This window comes from Sceloporus undulatus, chromosome 3, assembly GCF_019175285.1.
Source record: "Sceloporus undulatus isolate JIND9_A2432 ecotype Alabama chromosome 3, SceUnd_v1.1, whole genome shotgun sequence".
Lineage (NCBI taxonomy): Eukaryota > Metazoa > Chordata > Lepidosauria > Squamata > Phrynosomatidae > Sceloporus > Sceloporus undulatus.
The window spans coordinates 30,705,285-30,725,470 of record NC_056524.1 but is presented as its reverse complement, the minus strand read 5'-3'; the positions used below and the strand labels follow the sequence as shown (position 1 = coordinate 30,725,470).

The window sequence follows — 20,186 nt, the reverse complement described above, 5'->3', positions numbered from 1 at the left end:
TGATTTGCTTGTTAAATGGTTCACTAATCAGGTCTTAAGTCTCCCTAAAAGCCAGGATGCCTAAACTGAGGCTGTCATACTTTGGCCACTTCATCAGAAGGAATGATTCATTAGAAAAGATGACAGTGTGTTGGATAGAAGTCAGTAGAAAGAGAGGAAGACCACACATCAGATAGATAGACACAATCAAAAAGGGCACAGCCCTAAGCCTCAAGGATCTGAGCAGGGCCATTGAGGATAGGGTGTCTTGGAGATGCCTCATTCACAGGGTTTCCAAAAGTCAAAGTTGACTTGAGAGCAGGTAACAATACCAAAGTTAGGTAGAGGGAACACCATTACAGAATATCAAAACAGTGAAGATAATGTCCCTGGTTTTAACCAGAAAAGGAAATGAGGAGTGGACCATCTAAGTCTAAGATTGTCATTCCCTCCCTATTTCATCCTGTCTGTTTTTAAAAACATTTTTGAAGAAGAAACGTTTAGTTTGAAAAGCTTCCATAGAATTTTGTGCCTTTGGTGTTAGAATGATAAAGGTGTTATTATAAAATGCATTGTGGAATTTTTCAACATGGCAACAGAGAGAGCCAGTGTGGTAGAGTGTATTGAGTGTTGAACTGGGACTCCCAAGAAACCAGAGTTTGAATTCCTGCTCTGCCCTGGAAATTCACTGAGTGATCTTGGGCAAATCATACTCTCTCAGCCTCAGAGGAAGGCAATGGAAAATCTCCTCTGAATAAATTTTGGAAAAACACTTGTGATAGGGTTACGGTGAGTAGGATTGGACTGGACATTATATAACAGCAACATCATGACAACTCCTCTATTTGTATAATGAAGCAAGGGATATTGTTACTAGCTTTGGTGGTTAATCAGCTTGGCCCCTACAATAATGCAGACATAGATGCAGTGGGAGGTAGCATGGTATAGTAGTTTGATTGTTGGGCTAGGACTCTGCAAAACACAGGTCTCAATCCTTGTTCAGGTATGGAGTGATCTTGGACTGATTACACCCACTCAGCCTACAAGGAAGACAATGGCAAATGTCTTCTGAATAATTCTGGCCAAGAAAGTCCTAGGATAAGATTGGTATAAGTCTGTGTCAACTTGAAGTCACATAGCAGCATCATATAGTGGTGGCTGGCAGATTCCATGTCAGTGGGGTTGTGAATCCTCTCTGAAGTTTATTGCAGACTTTAAAGGAGCTTACCATAGTGACACATTCTACCCCCCTCCCCCAAATAGGTTCAGTCCCTTGGAGAGCATCTTTAAATTTCAGGCTAAAACCTGGCCCAGGTTCTGAGCCTACCATGTTCAAATTTACTGGGAGAGAAGAAAAGCCGCATGAGTAATAAGCAGTCCAGATGTCAAGAAGCCAAGGAATTGGTCAGTAGCCAGGAGAACCAAGACAGGCAGGGGGATGTGCAAAAGCATAGTTAGGGTCCAGGCCCAAGTGTACAGAAAGCAAGGCAGAGTCTCCAAGCTGGCTTGGATGTCTTGATCACAGAGTGGGTGATAGAAATTGTTTCCAGCAGCTGATTAGGAAGGCTGGTCATTCACAGAGAAGGAATGGGACATCACCAACTGAGCTGCAGGTGTATTGGGTCCCTCTTCCAACACGTTTGTACTGTTACTATCTCAAATGGAGGCGGCATGAATCATGACACCATGGAATTCACCAGCTGCTATTGTAAAGATGTACAAAAGGATGCATCTGCTCCCTGCCCCATTTTATAATCCTGTTGGAGGAAGAGGTCATGCGAGTGTTGAACAGTGAGCTCTGCACAGTTGCCTGTTTGCTCCTCCATAATTTATTTAAAAGTGTTGTGGTGGGAGTACTTTTTGAGCAGGTGCGGTACTGAAATATGGTGACAAAAACACAGTGTAGTCCAGAGATGGTCATATTTTGGGTTTCTAGATGTTTTGGACTGCACCTCCCATCAGCCTCACCCAGCAAGGCTAATGGTAAAGGAGAATCGGAGTTGTCATCCAAAATATTTGGATGGCCCATGCCAGATCTGCCCCCATCTATCATGTTCTACAAATATGTGAACCACTTTGGCTGTGATCTTATATGAATGAGAAGGAACATAAATCTACATTCATGGAATTGGACAATGTTTCTCTGTTAAAGAACTGTGATGTTGCAGTGCCATGACATCACATGCATAACTCTGGTTCCACAACCTTGAACTGATTATGACTGGTTCACATTTGGACAAAAACAAACAAACAGTTCTTTAGAGGAACTTAGGCCTGTCCAACAGGATGCTAGCCTTTGTCTGTATTTTATAAAAGATCTATGTAGCTTCCAAATCATCAGGCTGAGCACTGCCAACCAGTTATGCTTGGCATTGTGTAGTTGAGACTGTAACAACAAGCAACAAAGAGACTAAAATAGGTGTATGGTGGGCATGCAGTTTATTTTCTCATCTTTTATACACTCCTGCCGTGTAAACTGGGTGATATCACCAGAAATCAGTTAGAAGGCTGCACTTATAAAACATGGGGACATGAGGTTCCTTTAATTATTTTTCAGTTGTAGTCTAAGCATTTATAATAAATCAAGAAGCTGCTATTGCTACTGCTATATTCTGAAGCAAGAGGGGGGAACATGTGGCCCACCAAATGTTATTGGACTGCAACTCTCATAATTCCTCAGCATTCGCTGGTAGCTAGGCTGATGGGAGATGCAGTCCAGCAACATTTGGAGGAGCCCTCATTTCCCTTCCCTGTCCTAAAACTGTGCTGGAGGTACAATACATTCAGTGCATTTGTTTTCAGGGGAATATGTGCTGTAACTACTTCTGCCCCTCTTACAATGAAAGGCACCATTTACACGACGGAAATAACCCAGTGTGAAACTGGGTTATTTCTGTGACGTTGAGATGGGCCCTGAATGCACCCAGTGCCGTTTGCATGGGGCAGGATAGAAAAACCCACTTAACCTGGTGCATTTGACACTGGGTCCCTTACTGCACCCTTTTAAAGTGCTGGAGCGATCTAGATCTTCAGTAGTGTGAGTACACTACTGAATCGATCAGGGTCACACGGCAGAAGTACCAGAAATGGTGGCAGCGGCATTTTCTCTCCAGTGGGTGTTACGTGTGAATGGGGACAAGTTTAAATTGTCTTGGAGCGATTCGGGGACATAAAACATAGTGAAAACATTGCTCTGGGATTGCATCACCATGCAGAGTCGGATCTCCGTGGGACACAAACATAAGTGTGAATTTGAATCACATGGCATTTAAGAGGCCAACCCTCATCAGTTTGAAAAAACCTGACAACACAAAAATGGTTTTATTACCTGCTGGCAAAATAAGAGTAGGGATGTGGCCATCCTCGCCTCTCTAGGGAGGGAATTTCAAAGTCTGGAAGCAGCTACCGAGAAGGCCTTCTCCCTTATTCCCACCAAATAAGCCTGAGAGGGTGGTGAGACAAAGAGAAGGACCTCTCAAGGTGATCTTAGAGCTTTAATAGGCTCATAAAGGTTTCCCTTTTTCTTCCTCTGAGGCTGGGAGTGTATGACCCAGTGAGTTTCCATGGGCAAATGGGGATTCAAATCGTGGTGTCCAGAGCTGTAGTCCAACATTTAAGCCATTACATTACTTCACAGCCTCTCAATAGAAGCTGTAGGTTCCTCAAAAGAAACAGTACAGAAATTTTTTATGGACTGTTGCAGCTGAGAACTATACAAAATCATTTATGATGTGTGGGAAAGTATTTTACAAATGTCCAGAGACCATTTCTTTTCATATTTATGGGCTGAGGTCTAGCAGTAAAAACAATTTATGGCCTGAGTTCTAGCAAACCTTAGCTCAAAGTAAAGTCAGGGTGGAAAGAGTAATGTCAGGGTGGAAATGTTTTCATAGGAGTTTATCACACAGGGGAAATCCTGTGCAAAAACAGGATTTAAATGCTGGAAAAAAAACCTGCAAAAGCAGGTTGATTTTCAAACACATTGTTGTTAAACTGGTGTTAACCCGAATGGAAAATAGTCAAAAGTCACTCCTTTTTACTTTTGGGATTTTCCAAAAGTAATAAGGAGCAGCCTTTGTCTACTTTCTGTCTACCTTCCATTCAGGTTAATACTACTTGAACAATGATGTCATGTAAAAGTCAACCTGGTTTTGCAGGGTTTTTTTCTGATTTAAACCGCCGTTTCTGCACTGGATTTCCTCCTTATGATAAACTCCATAGACTATTTGTAAAAAAAAAGAAGGGGCAACAATAAAATTTGGAGGTCAAGATTCTACTTGACTGATGATGGAGAACAAAATTCTGCCCATATACTTTCATTGGTAATCTGGATGGAAGAACCTTCCTCTTTCTGCCCTGTCTTTTAGAGGTGATATATGTGCTGTATTTTTAACTTTGTTAGCTGCCCCAATTGTTCTCAGAGGGGCGGGATACAAATAAATATTATTATTATTATTATTATTATTATTATTATTATTATTATTAGATGCCTTGTTTAAATATTTGGTGTCATATTGAGAATGGAGCAAGCTTGTTTTTGCTGCTCCAGAGAATAGGACATGGAACAATGAATGCAAGCTACAGGAAAAGAGATTCCACTTCAACATTAGGAAGAACCTCCTGACAGTAAGAGCTGTTTGACAGTGGAACACACTCTCTCAGAATATGGTGAAGTTTCCTTCTTTGGAAGCCTTTACAAAGAGGCTGGATGATCTTCTGTCAGGGGTGCTTTGATTGTGAATTTCTGAATGGCAGGGGGTTGGACTGGATGGCCTGTGTAGTCTCTTGCATTTCTATGATTCTATTATTCTTGCTAGCCCAGTTCCACCACTCCAGCCATTGATGGTCTGTGTGGGTAGTAGGATGTTCTTCCAAGTGCTGTACTTCCCAGCCAGTGAAAGACGTGCACCTTTCATCCATTCCCTTATTTTCCTGCCCACATCGGAAAGCAACCAGAATGTATCTGGGCACTCTCTAATGGCATATCTGTAGCCAAGAGGTAGAAGTGCGGGAGAAAGCTGTCTGGCTGCCATTGAATAGTCAAAAGAAAAGGCATTGCACAAGGGGGTACTGGACACTTGCCAGTGCAGCATCCCCCCTCCCCCCAAAAAGATTTATGTTGACATAAACTAGTGGTTAAGTTCAATCACCAAGAGAATTCCAGTCTTTATCTTGTCATTTGTGCTTGAACAGAAAACAGCAGCAAAATGTTTTTGTGTGACCATAGACATGATTTTCTATATATCTTTCACTTTGGCATTTCTTTTAATCCTACAATATCTTGCTTGCTTGAATCCCCACTAAATAAATTCATCTATGTATTAGCATTAACTCTATTATAAGTGGTTGTAAGCTAATGACCTTTGGGAATTGATTTGCAAGCCTTTAAGAGTCTATATTATGAGCATAACATGGTGTTTTATAGACATCCAGCCCCCATTGTTCTGCATTCCTGTTGTTTTTGGTTAGACGATTCTTCATCTTTTCACATTATTCATGAACTTGTTTCTTGCATCCCTCCCTACCAGCTGTACTTAAATATTTACCTTGTATACAGTTGGATTGTTTGGGCAGAGTGTCACTTACATAATTATTTTAATCAATCCCAGCTGTTTAATTTCTTTTGTGTGTCCTTTTAATCTCCTGTGCTTAAATTTTTTATTTTGGGGCTTTTTAAAAATGAGGGCATGCTAATTTGTATATGATTTCAGTAGAGCCATGAAAAGTGAAATTATGAATGATTAGTTTTTTGTTTACATGAATGCAAATCAAAATTATATTGGTGGTTCTGCTAGGACATTGAATTATGCATCTAATACAACAATTATCCTTCAACTGCTTTTGGCATTGCTAATTTCCAAACATTTCCTTTCCATTAAAGTCTGTGGTTGCCTTTCATTTTATTTTAGTCCCATTAGTGCAGCTTCATACTTTGCACAGCAAACACAATAGCATTTTTTTTATTACTTTCATTTACATTTTGTCTTTCTTTCAGTGAGCTCAAGGTGGTTGTATCCATTTAATTTATTGACTCTGTGGGGGATAGAACCTGGATCATGCAAGTCCCGACATTCTAATCACTACACCACACTGCCTCTAATAAGTTTCCACTGGTAATTTTCATAGCAAATGGATCAAGTGTAGAAGTAATTGTTGTTCCTGATGCCATTGTTGTTGTGTTCCTTCAAGTCACTTCCAACCTATCTTAGGGGTTTCTTGGCATGTTCCTTTAGAGGGGGCTTGCCACTGCCACCCCTGCAGATGTATAGGTCTTTAAACACATGTGCACAACCCCATATTGCAAACCTACTGTTGTTGTGTGCATTTAAGTCATTTCTGACTTATGGCAACCCTAAAGTGAACCTATCATAGGGGTTTCTTGGCAACATTTGTTCAAGTCTAAAGGGGTTTGCCTTTGCTTTTTACTGAGGCTAAGAGAGTGACTTCCTAATGTCACCCAGTGAACTTTCATAGCCATATGGGAATTCAGACCCTGGTCTCCTAGGGTCCTAGTCCAACACTCAAGCCACTACACACCATCTTAGCTGTCTTTGCAACCTGACTAGGTCAAATGTTCCACATGCAGAAGGACACCAGTTTAAAGATGGGTGCATATATATTAGTGGAGTTACAAAATGACCAGGATAAAAATTGACTTGACTTGCTTTTGTGCTCTTACAAATGTAATCTCCAGACTTCGTGACATTACGATAAACACGATTATCTGTTTATGTGTTGGATCTAGATTTAAGTACATGCAACTGAGCTTGTAGAATGTAGACTTCCATTCCTCTCCTGTCCTTGGCAAACTCTCTAGCCCCATGAACATGCTACACAGAGGATTTGGGGACTCCACTGAATGAGGTGAGTTCTGACACAGGTGAGCGATCCTCCAAAATTGGGAAGAGGGACCTTCTGTAAACAGAACCCTTGTGTCCATGTAAGGCAGATTCTAGATCTAACCCAGTGTCTTTGTGTCAGGCTGTTAAAATCACATCTATGGTGACTGATTTAAAAATTGGCCACTATATTACTTTTATTTTGAACTGATTAGCTGCAGAAAACATGCAGATACCACGTTTTTTTACCACAACAATTATAATATATATTGCTAAATATATTTTCATTGGGATTCCCAGATGCCTATATATAGGTTTTTAAAAAGATATTTACATTATACAGGTGTCTTGCCTGAGCTTTCTTTATTTGCTGTGGGCCTTGAGATAGCATTAGCTGTGATATGAGTGACCTGTGCTTACTATCTCCTGTTAAAGATACTGTACAGATGCATCCACCAGCTGCATGAGAGGTATGAATCTCATTGGTTTTGTGTTATCAGCAAAGGGTATTAACCCTTTCACCACACTCTAAACTGCTATCAGCTTTGAAAGGAAACCTTACAGGTGTAAGGCAAAATGTATTCTCCCCCACCAATCACTCCTAGCAAATAGCTCCAGGGAGGGATTTTCACCAGGAAGGTGGGTTAGATGGAAAGGGTTAATTCCCTTCTAGGACTATAGCCTCAGTCTGATTCTCCCACCTCATATATAGGGATGTACATATATGTGTTAAGTCAAACAAATTAATAGTCAGTATTTAAAGGACCAAAACACACTGCAGAAATAATCCAGTTTGAGACCGCTTTAACTGCCCTGGCTCAGTGTCAGGCAATCCTCGGAATTGTAGTTTACTGTGACACCAGGGCACTCTCTGACAGAGAAAGCTAAACGTCTCACATAACTACAGTTCCCAGAATTCCTTAGCATTGAGCCAGGGCAGTTAAAGCAGTCTCAAACTGGATTATTTCTGTGGTGTGTTCTGAACCAAAACCAAAACCAAAACCAAACAAAGAAAACTGAAGATTCTAATGGTAGATCTTCCTTTTTCTTTCTGCTTTTCTTTCCCACTTGAGAATTATTTTGTACATATTCTGTGTTATTACAGACCTTTGGAAGAAAAGATCCTCTGATCTTGGATGAAATGATATTTAGGGTCTCTGATTGGAATAGATTTATACCACAGTCATATGCACAGTGGCTCATAACTATCTCTCATTGAACTCAATAGAACTTCTTCCCACATGCCATTAATGGGATTCATGTATGTAAAAATTCATGATCAACCACCATTATAACATGGTGAATGAATGCTTTTGCTTCTCTTGCCTTCTTCATTCATGCCATATAATGCAGCTAACATTGGGGTAATGTGCACATAATTACAAGCTATTATGGAAGCTGATTTTAAAGTACACTCATCCCTTCACATTTGCTGGGGTTAGGGACACACTTCTCTAGGAATCTCTAGGTCCTTCAGTGCAACGCTGTGGTCAACATCTGCCATACATTAACCACAGAATTGCGCTGTAGGAGCTACAAATGCATAGTGGAGTGTTCTCTCTAGGAAGCTCTAGGTTCTTCAGTGCAACTTTTGGTTAAATTTGACCATAGAGTTTGACAGGTTTAGTTTTCCCACGCTTTGGCCATACATAATAGGAACAGGTATTTTTAATTCATAAGACAAGCTCTCAAGAGTGTTTCAGCTGTATATTTCTTCACGGCACGGGGCAGGAATAGTCAGTGTGGTGTAGTGGTTTGAGTGTTGGACTGTGACTTTGGAGGTAGGATTCAGTTCCCAGTTCGGCCATGAAACCCATTTGGTGGCCTTGGACAAATCACATGCTCTCAGCATCAGGAGAAAGCGATGGCAAACCTCTTCTGAACAAATCTTGCCAAGAAAACCCCATGTTTAACTTAGGGTCGCCATAATACAACAATAACAGTGTCCTTTACAGATCTTGGGAGTCTGTGATTCTGAACAGCCTAAGAAAGGAGTGTGGGTGGGTGGATGGGAAGGTTTTAATTCTAAATATATCTTATTAAACACTTCAGTCAATACTTTGCATATTTCCTTTATTCTGCAAACTTTTATATCTAAGGTGAATTAAAAAGTCAATTGCAAATATTGTCCTTCCTGCTTTTTCTTATACAGTTATGTTCTTTTGTCATTATGGCATAACACTTTCCTTCCTGATTTCTAAATACATTTTTGTCCTGCTTCCTGATAAAGGCCCACTTTATTGCTTGTGCCTACCAAAATGTCTTAAGTGGTGGTTGAGGCATCAGCAAGCCAGGAATGATTACAGACCTATTTTGTGGTAAAAGACTGCAGCTTCAGCAGCAATCTGTCAAATCCAAACTGACAGCGGTCACATTTACCTTCTTCTAGATATGTATTTTTTATTTGGAGGTAAATGTTTTCAAGGACATAGCTTTTGCCTTCAGAAACTGGGGTTAACCCTCCCTGTGGGCTTGCCACCTGAGCAAACATTAATCAACATTGCCTGCTCATGTGCCTTTAACACCTCCTTCATGGGTAGGTGGTAATACAATAATACCACTGGAAATAATAATGCTGTGTTAGTACTGCTGAAGATGAATCTTTTCAATTCATCTGAAAATGAGAGCCATAACAACATAATGGTTTCCAACAGTTCACAGATGAAAATCAGGACATATTGACCAAGCAATATTAAGATTGTGGTCAAGATGGCTGAAGTTATTAATGAGAAAAAAACACATAAGAGATTGCTTTTTCCTGAGCCTACGGAAAGGACTAGATTATTTCCCCTCCACTCCTTTCCCCCATACTGAGTTGAGTACAAACTGCTTTTACACTTTGAACTCAGTTTGCAGCAGTTGAAGTAGGTTACAGACAAAGGGGAAAGTGGGAGAAGAGAGAAACTGGGGCATTTTAGAAGCAGCAGAAAAAATGGAACAATAGATTTATACCTAATTAGAAATGTAAAGAATGGTCACGTTTTGCTTCTCTTGACCAGAAGGAATGTCTCAGAATTCTTACAGGATATATTGGCATGTTTGACATTTTAAAATGAGTTTCCCCATATTGGGACAGGTTTTGGTTTTTGGCAAAAAAAATTATTTTCACAAAAATATTTTGTCTGAGAAAGTCCAAGAGAGTGGAAAATTGGAAAATGCAATCACTCTTGTCTTGCATATGTGAGAATGACATAACTGAAGTTTTGTATCCTTAATCCTAAATTAATATGCTGAAGAAGACACAAGATGAAGATGAGGAATAAAACTGAGGAATAGACCTTTTCAAGAAACTGGCAATTTCATTTTGATTTATTGAGGTAACTAAAGCTTGGAAGGGTTACTTTTGCGGACTGCAGTTCTCATAATTATGGGAGTCATGACCACCAAAGTAACTGTCTTAGGTTCTAGATGTTTGGTTGAATCACTATTTCTTTCTATTTTAAATGCATATTCACTAATAAGCCCTTGCAAAGAGTGGTAAAGTCAGTACTGGACTGGGTTGCCCCAGGTAGCTTCACCTGTTGTGTCTTGCATCTCATCAGATTTGTGGAAGGAAGGCAAAGCTGAGACTCAGGGATCAGATATAATGGAGGGCAGGTCTCCTGTTCTTTTGATAGGAGAGCTGACCTTTCTGAAATATCTTCTCATTGACCAGCCCATCCTTTGAAAGGTACAGGACTCCTGTCCTCCTGGACATATGCCCACTTCAGTGCTCCTTGAGATCTTGCAGACCTCTTCACACTGAATAATTTCACTAAAATCTTTTCTTCCCCTTTCTCTATTTAACAAACACCGCTTGAAGTCATGTGGCAGATAGTTAGGGAGCAGTTCTTAAGCTGTACGTCTTCCATTCACTTTGATTTAACGTCTGCTGGATTCCTTCATGAATGCCTCATCCTAAAAGGAATGGAGCTTAAGCTAACCAGAGGTATCCGCCACATATTGACAATGATATATTTTTGATTACTTCACATGGGTGTGGGTAATGCATCTTATCGAGCAGTTATACTACTTGTATTGGTTGTTGTGTTATATCCATTAGCTGTACATTATGAATTGCATTCTGGATCATCACTTGGTTATGGTTGTTATGTAGAAAACAGTAAGTATACAACCTCCATGTGTTCTGAGATGGTCAACTGTTTTTTTTAAAGCCCAGTGTGTTTCAACCTTAAGGAGAAAAGGCTTTCTTCACAGGCCTTCACTAGAAATCACTGGGGTTCAGATCACTCTCCAAAACACAGGGCCACTGAGTATAAAAAGAACAGATTCTACAGTATTTTGTTAAATATACATATTCCAGATAGTCCTTGAAAAGGAATTGCGAATGACATCATGAATAAACAGTTGTCCATATCAAATCATGTGGAGCATGTCTTCTTACTGTTGTCTGCTTTTAATGTGGTTGCTATACGCCTTCTCCAATTTATGGTGATCCTACCCTAGTGTTATACATTATCTTATTGTACTGCCTACAGCACTACAGTTTGTTGTTGTAGGCTGATTGAAACAATGTGTATTTGCCATTTGCTTATGTTTTGTAATATTAATATAGTTGTCATTTGCTTGCATATGGCATTATAAGTTGTGATACTTTCTTATATTGTATTGCCTATATGCTTCTGCTGTTTTGTTTTCCCTATATTTCTTATTATCCACTGTCTTATTAACAGTTTTTAAATATCTTTTTGGAGATTCCTCTTGGTTTTCAGTTGGTGTTTTGCTTGTTTAGAGACCCTTCTTTGTTTCCTATTGTTCAGAGGATGTTTGCCACTGTCTTCCTCTAAGGCTGAGAGATTCTGACTTGCCCAAAGCCATCCAATGAGTTTCCTTGGCTAAGGGGAAGTCTGAAGCCAGGACTCTTGGAGTCCTAGTCCAACACTGAAACGACTATACCATGCTGGCTAATGATGCACTTTAAAAAAATTGAGTCTAGGCCATCTAACACTGATATGCATAAAAATTATTTATGATCATTTCTATCTGTGTCCACACATTTAAAAATAATTACTAGGGTAAATTTGCAGTTCATCAGTTGGCAATGCTAGCCAATTAATTTCCCATCCTGACTGCCCCAGCTGTGCCCATATGGAAAATCTTCTCTCCAAGATGGCTATTAAACCTGGGCAGCAGTAGCAGTGAGACTTCCACTGGCACGAATGGGAGATTTCCCCTCCCTAACCTTAATTGGCACATGCTCATGTGCAACCTAATATGGGTCTGGGAGAAGAAGATTAGCTGCAGTATGCCTGAAAATAATTGCCTCATGGCATTAAATCTTCTAGAAAACCAAACCTATTTGTTTACATTCAAGATAGATCTCCTCTCCCCACTAGCAGTTACCTGTTCTTTTACTGTTCCCTATGCAGTTCTTTTTCTAGTCAGTTTTTTTTGTTTGACTCAGTGATCTTTTGGCAAAGGACTTCTAAAAAATGCCATTTCCTAATAATAGGTCTTTCAAGCTAATTGTCTTTGCCATTGTAATTTATTGCTTGTAGTTTTTGCTTTTTGTAACCAATTTTTCACTCTAAGGAGTTTATCACACAGGGGACAATTGGAAGTATAAATGGTGATTAACCCATGATAATCCCGCAATTGCGTTAATGTTTTCACACGACGCCATGTTCAAAATGCTATTATCCTGTAAATAACCAGTGATACTCCTGCAGTTGTGCTAATGATTTTCACATGAAGTCGAGATGAAACATGATTAAAGTGGCATTATCTCATGAATAACCAGGCAAGAAACAGCAGCAAATCATTCACAGGATTTTCCCATGAATGACTTTTTGCCATTTATTGTCTGGTTATTCCCTGGTTATTCACAGAATAATGGCTCTTGTGTTTATCTCATTTAATGTCAATTGCTTGATTTTCACAGGTTAATCACTGTTTAAACTCCACATTTTCCATAGTGTGATAAACTCCGAAGGGGACAAATGCCATAGATGTTCAAACCAGCAACATAATAGTATTCTTAATAGTATTAGGGACACAGTTACAGATGGCCACTGTTGCTCTGATAAGCAAATCAATGCACATGTTTTTATCTAGCAAACCACTAGCTCCATTGTAAATGAGGTTTGAGGTTTCACAGAATAAATAGATTTCCAGCATCATTATGTCTCCTCTAGTCTGATTAAGTCTGCGTTCAGTATGATTTATTTTCTGGTTAGTATGTATAGGATTGCAGGTAACCTACATATAACTCTCCATGTGTAATCTTTTGGCTATATCTGTTGACAATTTTCCATGGGAAGCACCCACCACAGATGTTGAACTACAGTCTCTGTTATCTCCATTTAGCATGGCCAGCATACCAGAAGGGCACCAGACTGAGAAAGGTGGTTCTGGAATTTTTACAATTATGCAGTAGATCACAGGGAGCTGCCTTATAGGGAGTCAGGCTATTGATCCAGCCAGACTAATATTGCCAACTCTGAATAAGTATCAGATCTCCAGTGTTTCAGAGAGAATTCTGAAATCAGATGTGTGTGCTCAGGATGATATCTTGGTCACTGGTGTCTGTATGTAGTGTGTGCATATACATTTCCCTATTCCAGGAACACCCCAACACATGAAAGAAATCAAGGAGCAGGTTTGTATGCATGTAAGAAGCTGTAAGCAAGGGAGTCTTTATAGCAAAACCTTGGTGCATCTATAAAAACTTCAGTTTCTGACCAGAGTGTCTTACTGGATTTCCATGGAAACAACGACTGTAGAATGAGCTGGTAGATAAAACTGATGTGAATATGTGTTTGGCTGTGCCCACTTTTCCCCATGGTGCAATAGCCTTATTTTTTGAGATCTTTGCACATGCTTTGTATGTATAAAGTCCTGTGTACAATATCTGGGGTTAAGATGCCTGATCAAAGTTTAGCTTCACTATAAACCTTGGGCAAGCATCTGTGTCTCATCTAGGGTCATGGGGAGCAATTTTGCCCTGTCCCCCTGGGGTTCTTTCAGCCAAGGAGGACACTTTTTAAAACCAGGAGTTAAACCAGAAAGCTTTGAAAATTGTTTTCCAGGTCGTAATACAGTTCAGAGGGTGGACATGCAAAATATTCCCTAGAGGGCATACTGGGGACACTTTGCTTAAAAAAGAAACCCACCATTTTTGGGATTTCAAAAACAATGTGGTATAGGTAATATGCAGTTCATGGGTTGCACTTCCCTCCTGCCCTAAAACTGGGATGGAAATCATGTGACCCTCCAGATGCTGGACTGGAAATCCCAGCAGCCCTAACTAGCATAGAGGAAATGAAGCCATTGTGGCCAAACATCTGGAGTATCACATAGTTCTCACCTTTCCCCAAAGCTTCTATATCCCCCAAACAAGTTGTATTCACTGGCTTACATGTCCTCTGCAAAATATGCTAAGGCCAAAACAGCATCCTCTTTCATTGATTTAACAGTAACATTAATTATTTTGCACTTGTGTGGCAAGGAGTGCTTTAACTAGAGTGGTTGAATAGTAGTGGTAGTAGTATTAGCAGTAATACAGGTTGAGTATCCCACATCTGGAATTCTGAATTATTCAAAAATCCCAAATTGTCTGCATGGGTGGCTGAGATAGTGGAGTTTATTATACGAGAGGCTAAATGCCCAAATCCCATGCAGAAACGTGATTTAAATCCTAGAAAAATCCCACAAAAGCGGGATCGTTTTTAGACATCAACCAGCACAGAAAGTGGACAAAATAGGCCACTTTTTACTTTCGGGAAAATTCCAAAAGTAAAAAGCAACCGATTTTGTCCACTTTCTGAGCAGGTTAATGCCAGATTAATGCTCAATGCCTCTGACGTTGTCTGAAAACGATCCCGCTTTTGCGAAATTTGTCCACTTTCTGTGCAGGATGCCTTCCAATGTCATTTGAAAAAGATCCCGCTTTTGTGGGATTTTCCCCATTTAAATCCCATTTCTGCATAGGATAAACTCCATTTGATAAATTCAAGTGACACCTTTGCTTTTTGATGGTTCAGTGTACACAAACTTTGTTTCATGCACAAAAAAATATTATGTATAAAATTACCTTCAGGCTATGTGTATACAGTTTATATGAAACACAAATGAATTTCAAGTTTAGATTTGGGTCTTATGTCCAAGATATATCGTTATGTATATGCAAATATTCCAAAATCTGGAAAAATCCAAAATCCAGAACACTTCTGATCCTGCACATTTTGGATAAGGGAGACTCAACCTGTAGTAATACTAAGCAATTTTATAATGTTATGAGTACCTTGGTCTCTCCTGCCTATTGTCTTGTCATTTCCTCTTGACTGTTTAAATATCATTCATGTTTGAAAAGCTCTTAGTGATGGACATGACCTTTAGGAATGCCTGTGGAGAAAAGAGTGGTATCATTGATAGCTGTAGTATAAATTTTAAGACACCATTGTTCCCCCCCCTCCCCTTTTTTGCCAGATACTGCATGCCAGCTTTTCCTAACTGAAAACATATAGATGTGTTGGACTGCACTTCCCATCATCCCCACAATGCAGTATGAATGAGCTAACTGCGGATGGTGGGAACCACAAATGGAGGGGGGAAGTACCAGAATGAGGAAGGTTGCTATGCGCCTTGAACTGCCAAATGACAGATGAAGGTTTCCCCTCCACAGAGGCCTAGTGGTGAGAGAAAGCTTAATGTGTTGGAATGCAGAGGGAGAGAATGAGGGACAGAAAGACAGACAGGCAGGCTGACCTTTGTTAGAAGACATGTAAATCTTTGAAAAACCTGATTAAACGCTTTCACAAGTCTGAAGAGGCTGCAGAGAATAATGGTTGAGGCAGAGGCAGTGCCAAATGGTTGCCCATGCCCACAGCTTGGAAACATTGTTTGTTTGGACTACAAATCCCATACTTTCTCAGCCACTATGACTGGTTAATCCAGCTGGCTGGGAAATTCTGGGAACTGTAGTCCAAAGAAGTAACTTCTTCATGTTTTGGCTATGCCACCGCTGCCAGCTTTAATGGACAAGGCAATGCACATTAATTCTATTTATATTCCGCATTTTCTCCAATGAGCTCAAGGTGGTGTCATGGCTGTCCCCACAACAAGCCTGTGAGGTAGGTCAGACTGAGAGTAAAATAACTTGTCTGAAGTTGCCCACTGAGATTTTTTAAAACAACAATGACAACAACAACAACAACAACACACACACATAGTTAGAACCTACCACATTTTGAATTCTATCATACTTTGAATAGTTAGCTTCAAAGGTGCTACTAGATTGCTCTATGTACACACACTTTGAATAGTTAAGGATGGCCTTGTACTGGTTTTCCAGACTAACACAGCTACACCTTTGAATTCTACCAGAGTTTGAATAGTTAGAGTTGGCCTCATATAGTTTCATATGGCTACATAGAATAATTTCACAGAATTTCAGTGAAAATTTGGAAAGATATGTTTTTCAAGATTTGTTTGAAAAATTAATACTGTACTATATTTTAAAAATACTGAATTATATATATATATATATATATCATATAATAGCTGTCTATCTATAAATTATATACACACATACAGTACATATAGAGAGATTGATTTTATATAAAACAAATTAAAATTATTTTTTTAAAAATAATAGATAAACTTGAGGCCTCTTCTTTATCTTCCTCATATAGTTTTATATGGTTTCATAGAACAGTTTCATACCGTTACAGTGAAAATTGGTAAGGTCTGATTTTTTTTAAAAAAATTAATGCTATATTTTAAAAATATTGAATTATATCGTTAGAGAGAGAGAGAGAGACTGATACATAATCAGTCTCTTTCTCTGTTTCTGTCGCTCTCTCTCTTTCTAAAACAAATTAAAAAAAATAATAGATAAACCGAGGCCTCTCCTTTCTCTTCCTCATATAGTTTCATATGGTTTCATAGAATAATTTCAGTGTTACATAGTTTTGTAGTGTGTTACATAGTTACAGTTCCATAGTTTCAGTTTCATAGTTACAGTGAAAATTTGGTAAAATGTGGTGTTTTTCAAGATATTTTTTTAAAATTATAACTATATTTTAAAAATACAGACTGATATATAAAAATAGTTTTAATTTGAGATATATATATATATATAGAGAGAGAGAGATTGATTATATATATATATATATATATATATATACACACACACTCTCTCTCTCTCTCTCTATATATATATATAGATCTCAAATTAAAACTATTTTTTAAAACAACGCTAGAGCAACCTGGGCCTCTCCCTCCTCTTCCCACTCCCTCCAGTGCTTGAAAGGGACGGAGGCGCAGGCCACAGCCCCTTCCTTCCCAAGGGCAGATGTTTGGGGAGCAGAGATGTCACACAGGTGCCACCTGGGGCCTGGCCCTCTCCCCTGCCTGCCCTTCTTTGGCCCTCCTCCGCCCCCGAGAGTAAAGCCAGCCTGGGGGTCTCCTCCTCTTGGGAAGCAACCCTGGGGGAAGCATCCTCGTCCTCTTGCTGCTGCTGCTGCTGGCTGCGGATCAATAAGTGGGCGGCCTTGCCAGGATCGGGTTGGCCCTTGCCTTGGAGCAGCTGGGACTTTGGGGGGTGGCTTAGCCTGCCTCTCTCTCTCTCTCAGCCACCCTCCTCGCCATCCTTCCCGAGACTCACAGACAGGCGGAGACGCTGCTGCTGCTGCTGCTGCTGGTACTGCTCTCCTGGCTCTTGCTCTCGCCCTGGCTCTCAGGGGGACCGGGCGCGTCCTCCTTTTCCCAGGACGCGTCCTACATTGCCGCCTGCTCTCCAGGAGGAGTCCTAAAGCCTCCTCCGTTTGGAGCCTGGCCCAGAAGCATGGCTTGCCATCTCTCTGTACCAGCTCTTTTTTGAGCTTTTAGATGGGCACGTCCTCCATCCCCCCGTGAACGTCCTACATTTTGCGGCGCCTGGTCCTCCTCCTGCGGTTGTAACAGCATCTGGCCACCCTGCTTGCTCTTGCTCTTGCTCTTGCTGTTCCTATTGCTTTTCCTATTGCTGTTGCTTTTTTGTTGCTGTTGCTATTGTGGCTATTGCTGTTGCTTTTCGATGGCTATCGCTGTTGCTTTCGCTGTTGTTTTTGCTGTTGTTATTGCTCTTGCTTCTCTGCTGCTCTTGCTTTCCTATGGTTATTGCTACTGCTTTTGCTATTGCTTCTCTACTACTGTTCCTATTGTTTTTCTATGGCTATTGCTACTACTTTTGCTGTTGTTTTTGTTATTGTTTTTGCTATTGCTCTCTGTTGCTTTTCTGTGGCTCTTGCTCCTTGCCTTTGCTGTTGTTTGGGCTACTGCTACTGCTATTGCTTCTCTACTGCTGTTGCTTTTCTATTGCTATTGTTTTTGCCATTGCTATTGCTATTGCTTCTCTATTACTGTTGCTTCTGTATTGCTGTGGCTGTTGCTCTTTCTGTTTTGCTATTGCTACTGCTTTCCCTGTTGCTGTTGTCTCAGCTGTTTTACACACACAGACACACACTCACACTCACACTCACACACAGGAGGATTGTGGGCAGGAAAGGAAGGGCAGGGAGTGGGAAGCAGAGCTGGGGAAGGGGCAGGGTGCTGCCACAGTGGCCATACACCCTTCTTTCCTGCCAACCCCTCTGAGGGAAAGCTGGCTGGGGAAGGTGAGGGGGGGTGTTGGTGGTCCTTTTGGGGGTCTGGCCCTCTCCAGAGAGAGGCGGCAGGGTCCCCCCTTTTTGGCCCGCAAAGGTGCCTCCTTTCCATCCTTCCTCCTGGCTTTTCTCCTCAGGAGCCTTCTCTCTCTCCCAGGCTGACCAGAGGTCCTCATTTTCCAGGACCTGCCCCCTCCATTCCCGCCTTCTGTCCAGGAGGAATTCCACAGTCCCCTCCATTGTGAGCAGGAGTAAGAAGCATGCATTTACCTTCCTAGGGAGTCCTTTACGCTTTTACTTTTCTCTTGAAAATCTCCCCATTTTGTGGTGCCTTAGCCCTACTTTGCGGTTAGGACAGCTGGTCACCCTATTATTATTATCATCATTATTATTATCATTATCATCATTATTATATTTATATCCCGCTTTCCTCCCAGTACAGGGACTCAAGGCAGCTACCTGGAGTAGGTCTGGTTCAAATACTCCAGGGTGACCAGACATCCTCCTTTCCAAAGACCTGCCCTTCGTTTCCCCCTTCTGTCCAGGAGGAATGTCAAAAACGCCCTCCAATTTGGAGCAGGACTATGGAGCGTGCATTTTGTATTTCTTTTGAGTCCTTTGCGCTTTTATTTGTAATGTCCTGCTTTTTTCTTGAAGGTCATCCCATTTTGTGGTGCCTTGGTTCTCCTTTGCAGTTTGGATATCTGGTCACTCTACTCCAGGTTGACCAGGCATCCTTCTTTTCAAGGACATGTCCTTCATTTCCACCTTCTGTCCAGGAAGAATGTCAAAATGTCCTCCAAGTGGGACTAAGGAGCATGAATGTACATTTATGGAGTGCTTTGAGCTTTTCTTTGGTCATGTTCTCCATTTTACAGACCTTGGTGGTGAGGGCCTCTGGTCACCCTGGCTCTCTTTCCCACCAACTGACCACTTGTTTCTCCTCTTTTCCTCACCTTCTTCTTCTCTCCTGGCAGGACCCATTTGCTCCTCTTCGGGCTACAAGAAGGCGGATGATGAGATGTCCGGGGCCACGTCCTCTGCGGACCAGGAAGAGGCAGCAGCCCGCACCATTTACTTGAACCAGGCCCAGCAGAGCAAATTCACCGACAACCGGGTCAGGTAAGATGGTTGGCATGCTCTGGAGCTCCCAGAGAGGGAGTGTTTGGGTGGGATTCAAAGCTTTCCATGAATTTGGATCTGGTTGAGAAAGAAAGAGTTGGGACTGAGGCAGCGTCCGCACTGGAGAAGTAATGTGATTTGACATTCCTTTAACTGCCCTGGCTCAAGGCTATGGAATTCTGGGAACTGGAGTTGGTTGTGGCACCAACTCCCACTTCCTAGAATTCCAGAGCCTCGAGCCAGGGCAGTTGAAGGAATGTCAAACTTTTGCAGCTTTGACTTTTCATTATTATGTTTTGATTATTGTGTTCTCTCTGGGAATCTCTTAAATCCTCCAGCACAACTCTGCCAGAAGTTAATCATAGAGTTGTGCTAGAGAACCTAGAAGTTCCTAGAGAAAACACTTCTCTAGGCATTTGTAGGTTCTCCAGCATAATTCTATGATCAACTTCTGGCAGATGTAAACCATACAGTTGAACTGGAGGACCTGGAGATTTCTAGGGAGGTGTTCTCTTACGTAAAAAGAATAGCAGTGGTATTTTTTTTATTATTAGTGCTTTATCCACATTGCTGGGAGTCTTTCACCAGCAGATGTTGAGGAACCACTGTATTTTTCCAGTGCAGATGAGGCGTGAATCTCCAAATGACCAGAGCTGTTACC

At 40.9% G+C, this 20,186-nt stretch overlaps 1 protein-coding gene across 1 annotated transcript in view; it reads left to right on the top strand.

Moving 5' to 3' along the window:
• Positions 1-20,186, top strand: part of ATP8A2 (ATPase phospholipid transporting 8A2) — a 500,148-nt gene that overhangs the window by 40,357 nt on the left and 439,605 nt on the right. Inside the window, exon 2 of the mRNA XM_042457059.1 lies at positions 19,381-19,525. Within this exon, the coding sequence (XP_042312993.1) occupies positions 19,381-19,525 (145 nt within the window). The remainder of the gene's footprint in view (positions 1-19,380; positions 19,526-20,186) is intronic.